The sequence below is a fragment of the Carassius auratus genome, chromosome 10, assembly GCF_003368295.1.
Source record: "Carassius auratus strain Wakin chromosome 10, ASM336829v1, whole genome shotgun sequence".
NCBI lineage: Eukaryota > Metazoa > Chordata > Actinopteri > Cypriniformes > Cyprinidae > Carassius > Carassius auratus.
Genome location: NC_039252.1, coordinates 13,709,034 through 13,723,130, shown reverse-complemented (window position 1 = coordinate 13,723,130; position 14,097 = coordinate 13,709,034). Strand labels below are relative to the sequence as shown.

General features: G+C 37.6%; 1 protein-coding gene across 8 annotated transcripts in view; it reads left to right on the top strand.

Annotated features, from left to right (window-relative positions):
• LOC113109931 (homeobox protein cut-like 1) overlaps nucleotides 1-14,097 on the top strand; it is a 115,147-nt gene that overhangs the window by 90,747 nt on the left and 10,303 nt on the right. For 4 of the 8 annotated variants that reach the window (XM_026273831.1, XM_026273825.1, XM_026273827.1 and 1 more), the window contains exons 16-22: nucleotides 799-879; nucleotides 1,965-2,066; nucleotides 2,879-2,965; nucleotides 4,433-4,881; nucleotides 5,938-6,270; nucleotides 6,521-6,680; nucleotides 12,559-12,837. In XM_026273831.1, the coding sequence (XP_026129616.1) occupies nucleotides 799-879; nucleotides 1,965-2,066; nucleotides 2,879-2,965; nucleotides 4,433-4,881; nucleotides 5,938-6,270; nucleotides 6,521-6,680; nucleotides 12,559-12,837 (1,491 nt within the window). The remainder of the gene's footprint in view (nucleotides 1-798; nucleotides 880-1,964; nucleotides 2,067-2,878; nucleotides 2,966-4,432; nucleotides 4,882-5,937; nucleotides 6,271-6,520; nucleotides 6,681-12,558; nucleotides 12,838-14,097) is intronic. The other 4 variants (XM_026273832.1, XM_026273828.1, XM_026273829.1 and 1 more) reach the window with 3 other exon arrangements.

The following is a 14,097-nucleotide window of genomic DNA, read 5'->3' as shown; positions in this document are numbered from 1 at the left end:
GTATATTTTAAAAAGGGTTAAACTTTACTTAAAGCCTTTATGTATAACGCATTATAAAAGTAGTTTTACTGCATTAATTATGCCTTGTAACACACATTATAATGCATTGCACAATCACAAAAATCATAAATTCATTGTTACACTATGGATTTTAAGTTCAGTTATAATTCTTGATGACAAGATGTATTACAACGCACATAATGATTAATTAGAATGCATTATACCCTTAAAAAACCCTTTATAAAGCATTATACATAAAGGCTATAAGAAAAGTGTTACCTTAATTTAAATTAAAATGATCTATAAAAAAAAAAAAATCTGAAAAGCAGAAAAATATGCAAGTTATTTATCATTAAAACCTAAAAAAAATATAAATATCTTTTGGTAAAGATTTCAGGCGTTTTTTAACTTGCGAAATTGCTGGAAATTGTACAGTTACAATGTAACTCTGAAAGCTATGGATTTATTAGTACTTTTGGAAAATGATTGTGATAAAGGCTAGTCATTCTCTCGCAAATACACCAAAACATCATCTGTGCTAGCTATTATTAGCTAAATAACGTTAACATCTAAATCAGCAAAATTCAAATTCCAAGGTGTTTGCTCGTCAGCGAATGCAAGATACACTGATGCCGCTGAGGCTGTAAGACAGGTGACATTTCTGACCTAAAAAAGAAATGTTTTGTATAGAAAAGTCATTCTTATTGTTGAGCCCTGGAGATGATTGGACAATTGACAGCAGAAGTTTAGGGCTTGGTCTTACTTTATTTCTATCTTCCGCCACTTGTTTTCCAACAGAGAACCCAGGCCAGAACCTGAACAGAGTGTTTCAGGATGTTCCGAAGCGAAGGACCGGCTCGGAAGGCTCCACGCGGCCAGGTCTGTCTCACGCCTTCCCTCTCGTGTTACGGGTTTCTGGAGTGTCAGATCCGCAGTGTGTCTGTATGTTTTTGTTGTGCTGGTCTGTTTCTTCTCAATCTCTGGCCTGGAATCTGTTGCATAACAAGTGAGTGAGACAGACAGGGCTGGAAGAGCTGTGACTGGAACTTAAAAAGATCTCGTTCGGACTGTCGGAAGACAGATGTTTATAATAATTGCTACACCTTCGACAGCATAGATTAGTTTCAAACTGTGGAAAAAACTCTTGTGTCAGGGTTATCAAGCCTAAACCTATGTAACTTTCCATCACGGAGGTCCTTGAGAAGTCTGTCGTGTTATTTCGTGGTCAGCTTGTGTGTTTATGTGTGTGTGTGTGTGTGTGTGTGTGTGGCAGAATCTTTCAGGCAGATCTGCAGTGCCACCACATTACAACTGGTGGTTGAGTCTCCCCCAGGGCGGCGCTGTGGGTGGCTAGCCACCCCTGTGTGTGTGAGAGAGAGCATTACTTCCACCTCACACACACGTCCAGCTGCTCTTCTCACACACCAGTGACTCTGACCTTGCCCTGCTGCCCACTACTCGCTGGGTGCTTTCCCCTCCGCCACTTTTTCTTTCTCTCTCTTTCCATATTTATTATTATTGCACCAGCCCGTCTGATGATACTTCCACACAAGCTCTGTTGTTTCTCATGGATTGTATCCAAATTGCACCGTATCTTTGTTGTGGAGGACAGGAAAAGGTTTCAGTCGTTGCACAGGAAGTGCAGCTGTAGCCACGGGCAGGTGCTGATACACACAATATTATAGACAAGAAAACGATTGCTAATGTTTTTTTAGTTTTGTGCCAGTGAGTTTGGTTGCAGGATTGCAATTCCCTGAAATAAAAAAATGTCAGGCTTATTTTAGCATATCAGGTAGTTTGTTGTTTAGAATAAGCTTGCGTTTGCATCTGTTTGAACTCTTGCTTTGTCATGCAGAAATAGCCATATTTTTGCCATTATCAGTCTAAAAGAAAGTGTATTGTGCTCCAGATTGTTACACATGACGTGTCACTCACAGCTACATGTCCTTCTCGTGTCTTCCCAGGTAACATCACCACACGGATCCGCGCACCTGAGACCGGCTCCGATGAAGCCATCAAGTCCATCTTGGAGCAGGCCAAGAGAGAGTTACAAGTGCAGAAAGCAGGTGAGTCTTTTTCTGTCATCAGGTAATCAAGGAAGGATCAAGGCACATGTGTTTTCCACCTTCCCACAATCAGTTATGTCACTTCCTGTAGGATTGGACTCAATCATTCTTTCATTCACTTCTAAATGAGTCAAGTTTTCTATTGTAGAATTGATTGTGGTGTCATCATACTAACATAGTAAACTACTGTTCAAGTTTTTTTAAGAAATTAATATTTTATTCAGCAAGAATGCATTAAATTGATCAAAAGTGACAGTAAAGACTTCCGTTTCAATTTCAAATAATTTGTTCCTTTTAACTTTATATTTACCAAAGACACTTGAAAAAAATGTATCACATTTTTAACGAAAATATTAAGCCACACAACTGCTTTCAACATTGAAATAAGAAATGTTTCTTGAGCACCAAATCAGCATATTAAAATGATTTCTGATGGATCATGTGACACTGAACACTGGAGTAGTGATACTGAAAATTCACAGGAATAAATGATATTTTAAAATAGATTCAAGTAGAAAACTCCTGTTTCAAAAATTGCAATAATATTTCACAGTATTACTGTTTTTACCATATTTTTGATCAAATAAATGCAGCATTGGTGAGCATAAGAGATTTCCTTCAAAAACATTCAAAAATCTTATTAACCCCAAACTTCTGAATGATGGTGTATGTCCTAAATGATTATATCAGTCAATAACATACTGAGTTATATCCCCTCTGTTTTTGAATGTTGAAATTCCCTCCTTTACCTTTTCCTGTCCAAGCTTGTGTAACGGAATTAAACTAACTCTCTTCCCCACCTGCCACTGCAGACGGTGTGGGGGAGAGGCAACGGCGATCAGGTTACCACAGAGGGTCGGGCAGCTATTTCCAAATATATGCACACAGTCTAAGACTTGGTGAGGTTTTGTGCTGTCTGTTGAAAGTTTTCCCCCCAAGATTTTCCCCCCACGCCAAGAGCGCTACTGCTTCCAATGAACTTCTCACTGTCATAAATCAGTCAGGATTTATGACCGATGTATGTTTTATATATATATATACATCAATAAAAAACCCTGTGTACACGTGTTGAGAAGTCTTTTACGGTCTCACTCACAGAAAACAGACATCTTTGTTTAACTTGAAAATTTGAAATCATAATATATAATATTGATATATCATATGTCATGTTAAACTCCAAATTTATTCTGAAATGTTATTGTGTAGCATAGGGCAGCAATCTCTTATTGGCACCCTTTAAAGGAATAGTTCACCCAAATCAAAACTTCTGTCATCATTTACTCACATTCATGTTTTAGTTTTTCAAACCTGTATGACTTTCAGTCTTCTTGGGAAAACAAGAGATTATGTTTTTTAGAATGTTCAAGCTGCTCTTCTCCATACTATAGAAGTAATTAGGGGCTAAAGCTCAAGCTCAAGCTCCAAAAATTATGAAAAACACCCAAAATGAAAATTTTGTCATTAATCATTTACATCCCATGTCATTCCAAACCCTTCAAGCTTTGTCTTCAACAGAATTGAAGATATTTTGGATGAAAACCAGGAGGCTTGTGACTGTCCCATAGACTGCCAAGTACTCTAACACTGTCAAGGTCCAGAAAAGTATGAAAGACATCGTCAGAATAGTCCATCTGCCATCAGTGGTTCAACCACGCAAATAAAACTAAAATAATGACTTTATTCAACAATTTGTCTTCTCTTTCTTTCTTTCAAATCAAAGCGTAAATATACGTAGAAAACGTATCCTTGTGTCGCAGCCGACATAGAAGATCGTACGCTGCCTGCGTGCAGCTCAGATTCACCAAAATGGCACCACGCTGATGATGAGTTAAACAGAGGAGACAAATTGTTGAATAAAGTCATTATTTTTGTTTTATTCGCATACAAAAAGTATTGTCGTTGCTTCATAACGTTGCAGTTCTGGACCTTGACTGAGCATATTACTTGGCAGTCTGGGACAGTCACAAGCCTCCTGGTTTCATCCAAAATATCTTAAATTGTGTTCCGAAGACGAACGAAGCTTTTACGGGTTTGGAAAAACATGGAGTTAAGTGATTAATGACGCCATTTTCATTTTGGGGTGGAGTTTCCCTTGCATAAAGACCAAAATTGAGTGTTTCTTGTACTCTTTTGTCCTTTTGGTCACTGTATCTTTTTATTTTCATAACTTCTGTTACAACATTTTTCAATGTTCCACTTAAGAAAGTTTGTAAAGGGTTTGGAAAACATGAGGGTTAAGTAAATAATACTAGAGTTTTTATTTTTCTGTAAGCTATTCCTTTAAGTTCCTCTTTTTTGAGTAATAATGTGGTGGTGTATTGGTGAAAAAGATTGTGACCACTTACTTGTTCTCTTCTGTTCTGCAGTTGAGAGTTCTCAGCCTCCGTCCTCCTCCAGCAACTCCGACGAGAACATTCGTTCCATCCTTGAGCAGGCTCGGAGGGAGATGGAGGCCCAGCAGGTGGCTCTGGAGCCCGTACTGAAGGCCAGCTCTATGGCCCCGACCGATCTCTCACTCCTGGGCTCCTCGCTCTCCACCCTCCCCTACACCCCTATTACTCAGTCTCTGAAGAAGCCCTCCACCTCTCCTCTCTTGGACTTCCACAGTGGGGTGAAGAAGGAGATGGGTGAGGTGGCCGTCTCAGATGTGGGGGTGGATGGAGTGCACAAGCTCGGACGTCTCTCTGAGAGTGGAGGAGGTTTAGGTGGGGGTTCTTGGAGGGAGCACTGGTGGAGCACAGGTCTCTCTGAGCGTCGTGGAACCGGGCAGCCCTCTGTTAGTGAAGACACCCACAGCCAAGAGGATAGCAAGGAGGTATAGTGCATTGTTAATAGTGCTGCAGGATAAATCTAAATGAAAATAAATGTAGAACTCTGGATGTTTTTTTATTATTTTTTTAATTGACTAATTTATCAAATTATTAATTTATTTTTACATAATTTTTCTGTGGACAGCAATATCTTTGCAACCACCATAACATCTATATTGCATACAGAGAATACCATTGCATTCACAAGCTCTGTATTTACTTTACATTAGTCAGAATAGTCTCACCTAGTGGTGCACGATAATTCGAAATTAGCGAAATATCGCAAATGTAAATATTGCAATATGCACATCACAATGGCATGTGATATCGGAATTAATTTAATAATAGACTACTTCAAAACATTGTGAAAATATGTCCTTTCTGACGGCGTGTGATCCCCTTCAGTTTTCTTTTGGGCCTTATTGCACTCACATGGTCAAATACACACAGAGTTATGTCAAAATACCTAAGCGCAGTCGGTTACGTCTTAAGAAAATTTGAATGGTTGGGAAAGAAATCGTAATCAAAGCAACAGGATCCGAGCAACCTAATACAGTAAACCTGCAGCTGTCTGTTAAACAAAAAAAAGACTTGACTGAATAAACTTTGTAGCTTAATAATGAATCTATGCATATTTAATTCATGTGAAGACCATGCAGTGTTTTAGCTTTACATTTGATTATTCTGTTTCTGTATTGTTTTTTACGTGAATAATTATATCTAATGTAGGCCTACCTGAAAGACTCAAAGTGCTGTTTATTGTGTTATTTTGTTATTGATTTGTTCAATTGTTTGTTCACTTTCAGAAGAATTTTCACATCAAGAAATAATGCGAAACATATATTGACTATATAATTTTTCATATATGTGATCTAAATTGATTTCACACACTTAAAGCAATATCGTATCGCATATCGATTATTGCATTATTGAACAAGGTATCACATATTGGATTTTTCTTCAAAAGTCACACCCTAGAATAGCCCACTTCTTCCTCTTTAAGCCACATGCAGTTTCCTTATGCGGCTAACCCCAACTTTATTACTATTTGCCCCCACCAGAAGCTCCCTCGGCTGGGCAGCACTGCGCCTGTGGCTCCTGCTTCCTCTCTGGATTACTGGAAAGACTGGCCCAGCTCTGAGTCCCCTTACTCCCAGAGCTCAGAGCTGAGTCTGCAGATGCCCAGCGGCAGCGAGACGCCTCAGAGCAGCCCACTGCCTTCCTCCTCGCCTTTACTGTCCCTCCCCAAAGTCGCCAAACCCGTGGTGCCCCCGCTCACACCCGAGCAGTACGAGTACTACATGTACCAGGAAGTGGACACTGTCGATCTCACACAGCAGGTCAAAGACAAACTAGCCAAGAATGGCATCTGCCAGCGGATCTTTGGCGAGAAGGTCAGTGCTTTCCCCATCAGATACGCTTCCATCAATTACCCACCCGTGGTTCTCCTAAGTAACGATTTGAGCGAGTGTGTGTCGGTTTCGTTTTTATACTCCATGCAAATGTATGAGTTTGTAATAGCAGCTGCATCTTTCTTCTTATTGCATCATGAAATATCTTCATATTTGTTTCAGGGCTGTTTTTCTCTGAAACTGATGTACCATATCTCCTGTGTGTGTGTGTGTGTTTGTGCGTGGATTGCAGGTGCTGGGCCTCTCTCAGGGGAGCGTGAGCGACATGCTCTCTCGGCCAAAGCACTGGAGCAAGCTCACGCAGAAAGGAAGAGAGCCGTTTATACGCATGCAGTTATGGCTGAACGGAGAGCTGGGCCAGGCACTGCTGCCAATGCCTGGACAGACACAAGGTAACAGTCTGATAGTGTTTAGCATCACAGACGTCACTGTAGTTTTATCTATACAGAGAAACGTGCACAGTGGCTCAAAACGGATGTGAAAGAGCTTCTCATTTCTGATGTGGCTTTGGTTTCTCGGTTTCACTCCTCACATCCTGAGCTGCCATCAAAGCCACCATTCATTCGGCTTTCTTATCATTTGGCATGGGCGTTTGAGAATGCAGAACTCTCCGATCACATCCGCTTCTCGCCAAAATTAGATTTCTCTAGAATATCTAAACCTGAAAATATCACAGGAATGAAGCAAGCTGCCTGGTCTCTAATGTCAAGATCACCCATTTTTGACATTTTTTTTTTTTTTGATGAATATCTTGTTCATTCTGACTTTAATGGATGGCTTATAATATTTGTCTGATTAATATAGTGCGCTCTGAGATGCAGTTTTAAAAAAGTAAAGAAAAAAACAGCATTTCCTGAAAATGCTAACGGCTGGATTCCTTTAATGATTTGACTGATACTGGTTTTAGCCTGGCTTGAATAAAAAAAAAAACCGAGGATAAACCTTCAGTAGTTCAGCCAGCTGTTCCTCACTCGGCCTTGTGGTGGGAGAATTTAAATTACTCATGACTAAATGGATACAGGATCATACTATTGACCCACTTTTAATGTGCAGTCATTATCCTAGGACAACAACGCGTTCTGGTGATCGATCTCAGATGTTTATTAAAGTGCCATATAATTATTAGCACTATGAACTACTGTTTAGTTTGCACTGTGAGATGTGAATATCTTAAACTGTGAGTTATGGATGTAAAAATCGAGTTATTATTTTGCAGTTCAAAGCCTTTTTAAACCCCGTTATGCCGTTTATTAGCAGTCATCAATTTTTTAATATTTCCATTGACCTGGATTTCAAGGAAAGGCATCGGGGGGTTGGGTTAAATCGTTGCAGCGTGGATGGGGAGGGGGGTTTGTCTCACAGGGGCCATCCAGAAAAGGCCCCCTGGGCTCTCTCAAGGGCCTCCTTGAGCTGTTGTAATCAATTAGCCCATCAGCGCCAGGATATATGATAATTACCCGCCTCTCCACCTCTGTGACTGGCTGCCGAGCGCACCATCATGCTCCAGTGGCTGATTAATATGCAAATAATCAGCCGATGGAATGATAAATGGGAGTCAAGCTGTGCGTGTGAGTGCGAGGCCGATTATGATGAATAGCACTTGCTCGCTGTCCTACTTAAAGAAGCCTTTCTCTGTCATTTTTACCACAAATTAAGCCGAGTAATATATACATTATAGCAATGAGTTCAACTGGAGAAGCAATAGGTGGTTATAAAAAGAAATAGGAGACAGTCAACTTTGGAAACGAGGCTGTTAGCTTAAACAGAAATGTAAATGTCACACCATTTTCTTGTTTAATCCAAACCATGAAGAATTTAAATGGACTTTGTGATATTATGATGGTTTTTAAACACACACAGAGACAAAAACGCAAGATTATTGTCATTTCAAGTGATTTCAAATGTGATTTTTTTTGTTTTTTATATTTAATTATATTATATTGTAAAATTATAATTATAACATTTTGATAATTTTAATGCGTTCTTTTAGAATAAAAGTATTATTTACAAAAAATCACTGATATACATTTTTGAACCATAATGTTTTATATATTATATTATATTATATTAAAAAACAGTTTTTTATTTTTATTATGTAGATATGTTATGTGTGTGTGTATATATATATATATATATATATATATATATATATATATATATATATATATATATATATATATATATATATATTTTTTTTTTTTTTTTTTTTTTTTTTTACTACTTATTTTGTATTTTTTTATTAACTATATTAAACTGGGAATCGGGATATATGTTTGCACATACATTCATGCAGTGACGTGCCAGTGTGGATAGTTGGGGAGAAAGTGTATTTAAATGAACTGGCCAGGCTTGACCGATTTGGTAGATAATCTGAACAGCAGGCACCATAATGGCCCGAGCTTTAGACGTCTGTAATGGGTTTATTTCTTCCAGCTGCCCTGTTCTGTGCCTCACAGCTTTCAGCATGGAGCACTTAGCACTGAGCTAATGCACCTCAGCAACAAAAAAAAACTGCAAATGGTGGCAGGGCACAGGAAAGAGCCCGATCAGGATTTACAGTAAAACCGAATGTTTTTGATGACTTTGATTTAGGTCAACCTTCTGATATATGCTGATTTATAGAAAGAAGGGAGCCAGTTATTGCTTAAAAAACAAAATGAATATTTCACTCTGTAATGAAATGTGTAATTTAGTCACCCTCATGTTGGTCCAAACCAGTATGACACACTTTCTTTCGTCTTCACTCCACATTCACTGTAACTGCACAGAAAATCATTACGCTCTTCAAAATTTTACTGTCAAGGAATTGCAGAAAGAAGTCATACAGTCATGCAATGACAGTAGGCTTAGGAAATGGTCATTTTTCAGTTTTTGAGTGAACAGTCTCTTTCAGAAAAACCATGTAAGAAAATTAAAGGGAAAAAGCAACTCTAAAGGTTAAAAAAGCCTAAAAGCTTAAATAGATAGATGTTACAACACCACACAAGGTTCTTCCTGTTCGCTGTCTGTTGTCCTCTAGCAAGTGTCCTGTATTATTGCCTGTCCTTACTGACCCTCATTAGGACGACACACTCAGCCAGGCTAAAACAAGCTCTCCTCCAGGGTGTGTGTGTGTATGTATGTGTATGCATAGGTGTGTGTGTGTGAGTTGAAGAGCAATCCATGACCCCTCATCAGTCTCTGCAGATCCTCTCCTCTGAATGTCAGTCCGTCCTTGCGATCGTCCAATCAAAAGCCAGTTAAGATTAGACTGTGCTATAGTTTAGCAAAGCCTCGATCAGATGTTTTAGGACCCATTCAGTTTAAACCTGTTGTTGCATGTATGTGGCGCAATCCCAACCCGATTCAAAATTAGGGCCGAAAAGATATTTATTTTTTCATGTTTTTAAAAGAAATCTCACCTGCATTTATTTGATCAAAAATTCACTAAAAACCGTAATATTGTAAAATATAATTACTTTAAAAAATAACTTTATGGTCTCTTTACGTTCTCTTTTGATCAATTGAATGCGTCCTTGCTGAATAAAAGTATTGATTTCTTTCAAATCTATGCTGTAGTTTGAGGTTCGAGCACGTCCCAATCGGATATTTTCAGACCTGTTCGATTTAAAACTGTTGTTCGTATGAGACTCAATCCCATCGTGCATCAAAATTAGGGCTGGACAGATGTAGGCTTTCACGTTTGTGCCGCTTATTCCGGCTCTGTGTGTGTGCTCGGCCACATGCGTAGCTGCATTAACCAGCTGTGTGTCCAGATGTGGCCGCCCCTCCCGTCCTCTTTATCACACGCATACTCACTGGTTACTTGCAGCATGTCACGCAGGAACATCCTGTCATTCCCGCTCGTGTCCCTAAAACACCTCCTACCTCCCTCGCTCCCCTCCCACACACACACACACACACAGACCATGCCGCCAGTCAAACTGTCACCAGGCTGTGCGTGGTCTTGCTGCAGATCTGATATGACTGCCTGCTCCCCGCCTTGAGCGCCCTGCTCTCTGTTTGCCGTGTCCCCCAGCTCGGCAGGCAGCTAATCCAAACTGACGCTCCCTCCCGATGCTCTCTTCACCACCAGCACTGCACTGCGCTGCCACAGCCAACGAATCTGAAATAGAGGGGTAGAGGAAGATGGGAAACGAAAGGGAACAATATTAGAGAGAGTGTTGGGTGCTTGATGTATGCATATTAAAGGAATAATAATTTACTTCAAATGAAAATTCGGTCATTATTTAATAGCCCTTATGTCGCTGCAAACATGTATGGCTTTCTATTTTCCTTTGAACACAAATTGTATACTTAGTTTCTTACCTTTTTTGTTAGTTTGTGGATGAGATTACAATTTAAGATCTCAAATTTCTAGATTTTTTTCGTCGTCTTTTTAAAAATATTTCTCAGGGTTGTACTTGTAAGATGATACAATAATATAATATAAATTTAAATAATGTAAATGAAAACACTTTAATTAAAAATGTAAATATAAAAATAAAAGATGCATTTTTCTTGTGCAAAAACAATGAGAAACTCATTTAGGGTGACATCATCAAAATACATGATTGTACATGTACACAATATATAAAAAATGAGCAAATGAAACTATGACGGAGGGAAAGATTTTAAAACCATGCACTCTTCTGCTCTCTAAGGCTGCATTTATACAGTGAAAATATAGTACAAAGCTTATGTATAAAAAATTTCTAAATTATAAAGAACAGTTTTAAAATTTTAATGTATTTTAAAATGTAATTATTTCTGTGATTAATTCCTTTTCTTTCTGAAACCATTCTAATATGCTGATTCTGCGGTCAAGAAACATTTCGCATTATCAATAATTATAAAAACAGTTGTACTGCTCAATATTTTTGTGGAATTTTTTTTGGTGTGTTCTTTGATGAATAGAAAGAATAGTTTATCAAAATATAAAAAAATGTTTGCTGCATTGTTAAAATAGGCTACGCTACACGTATAAAGAAAAGTTTTTAGAGAGAAAAAAACATACGTTGCATAGCAAATTAATAAGTTGCATTTTATTAAACACATACCTATGCTATTTTAGTTCCTCTCACTCCGCAACAAATCCTTTCAATTAACAGTAGCCTATTTTATAATGAACAAAAATAAAAAATAGGCCTATAAGACGTTATAGCAACAGAAACTAAACATGGAACCAATGTTGAGTCTCTCATTCGACACAAAATAAAATGTTTCTTTATTTGCGATGTATTTGAATGCCAAATTATTATTTATTATAGCCTACTTCTCTCTCGTTCCAATATCCACATAAATAAAAATGTTTTGCATAACATCACAGCAGTACAGTAATAACACTTAACGGCACATATTTTACTACATATTTAAACTGAGCAGTGTGGGGTTTTTTTTTCTTCATATGTTTGACTGACTGTATTTTATTATGATAAAGAACAGGCCGCATTGTCAAAGTAGCAAAGCAGAACTGTGCACGCATGCAGCGCCAGCGCAATCACTTGAGCTTTTCCTTCTAAGAGTGGAAGCAACTTCTCCATTAAGTCATAAAGATAATCGGAATTGTAAACAATTTGCTTTTATTTGTTTACATTCACAATAAAAACAAATCTTTGTACATAAAATAAGCCTAAAGAAAAATAGGATGCTTCTTTCTGCCATCTGGTTTCCTTTCACGCAGCTCAAAAAACTCTGCGTTTTTCATTCGTTTTCAGAATTTATTATTCAAATAAAAATATATTTCTTGTATAGGCCTATTTATTCTCTATATATAACTGATTCCAGCTTTGAACGATAGTGTAATTTCAGTCTTGCAGCTTGGACATTCTTCCAAACAAAAAAACTAAAAATCTGTTTCATAGAAGAAAGTCATACAGGTTTAGAACAACATAAGGGTGAATAAATTAAGACAGAATTTTTTTGGGGGGGTCAACAACTGGCCCTTTAAATGCAGAAATGTGTGTTATTGGAGGAGCTATATTGGTACATACCATTATTAATTCTCAGAACACCAAACGCATTTGTCTCTCTTCCTCGTTAATTTATTTGTCTCATTATGCTTCAAGAGAAGCTGTGACTTGGCATGACACGATGCATCTGTCACTGTCCATCACTTCCTGTTGCTGAGCAGGAAGACCTTGGTTGGGGTTACGGTTTCATTGGCTACTCGCTCCATATTTAGACAGAACTTCGTTCGGGCCTTCTGTCGATAAGAAATGCCCAGCCAAAGGACAAGCTCACGTGCTGCATTGGCGCAACGTCTTAATTCTGTTCCTCTCATTTCCATAGAGATTACTCCGAAGACCTCAGCCAGCTGCAGTCCTGCCCCAGAATCCCCTCTGAGTTCGGCTGAGGAGTCTGTCAAAAGCCAGCAGGAGGAGCAGATGTGCCGAGCGTCCATCCAGGAGCCCAGCGAAACTTCCGAGTCCCAGCCCGGCACGCCTCTACCGTTACCTCTGCCGGGACACTCGGGCCTCAGCATACAAGAGATGGTAGCGATGTCGCCCGAGCTGGACACCTATGCCATCACTAAGAAAGTGAAAGAAGTTCTAACAGATAACAACCTCGGTGAGTGAGTGCAAAAACAGTGAAGGCCTATGTACCTCAGTGTGAACGAAATATGGACTAGCTGCAGTCGACTCCATAATTTCAAGTAGTTTCGCTAAAGTGAAGCTACCGTTCTGAAAAGTAAGTTAGCTACACTGCAGTTCAAAAGTTTGGGATCAGTGTTTTTTTATTTTTTGTAATTTAATTAAAGGAAATTAATACTTTTATTCAGTATGTGTTAAACGGATAAAAAGTGATAGTAAAGACATTGGTAGAAAATATATTTTTTTTGAACATACTATTTACAATACTTTTTATTGATCAAAGAATCCTGAAAAAAAAAAAAAAAATATATATATATATATATATATATATATATATATATATATTAAGCAGCATAACATTTTCCAACATTGATAAATCTGTATATTAAACAGTCACAATGATTTCTTAAGGATCATGTGACTGAAGACTGGCGTAATGGTAGATAAAAATTCAGCTTTGCATCACAAGAATACATTATATTTTAAAGTATAATAAAATAGAGAACTTTCGTAATAATATTTCAAAATATTACTGTTTTTTTCTCCTCTATTTTTGTTCAAATAAATGGTGCCTTGATGTGCAAAAAAATTCCTCTTCAGAAAACATTACAAATCTTGTTTATCCCAAACTTTTGAACAGTATAGAAATGGTCATGGTTGACTGGTGGAGCATTCTGCAGTTTTTACTATTTTTATGTTTTTGATGCAATGTTTTGTTAATTTGATCATTTTATATATAAATGATAAAATATCATTATAAATATTATAATAATATTATAAAATAATTTTTATATATATTTAAATAAATTGAAAAAATAAATTGTAAGAATTTTTTTATAATTTAAAAATATTTAAGAATTATATATTGGGTGGTATTTGTGGTCAGGGATAAAAATTTATACTTATTTCAGCACAAATATATATTTGCTAACACTTGCTTACACTTATACTTGTTTCACTTGCCTTGAAACCATAGTAATGCTTGATTTCTGAGCAAATTTTTTTTTGGAGTCCATTCCTTTAAATCAAGTCAAAAGTGGTTCCCAAGTGGTCTGAATAATTCATTAGCAATTTGTTGAAAGTGATTTATTAAAATCCTAATCTAGTAAACCGCAGTCTACTAGAAATGTCATGTAAATTCATTGGTCAAAAAAAAAGGAAAAAAAGAGTCTAAATGGACTGATTTGCTATATGAATTAGACTTCTGAATACCACTGTCCAGGATTCCATAAATTTG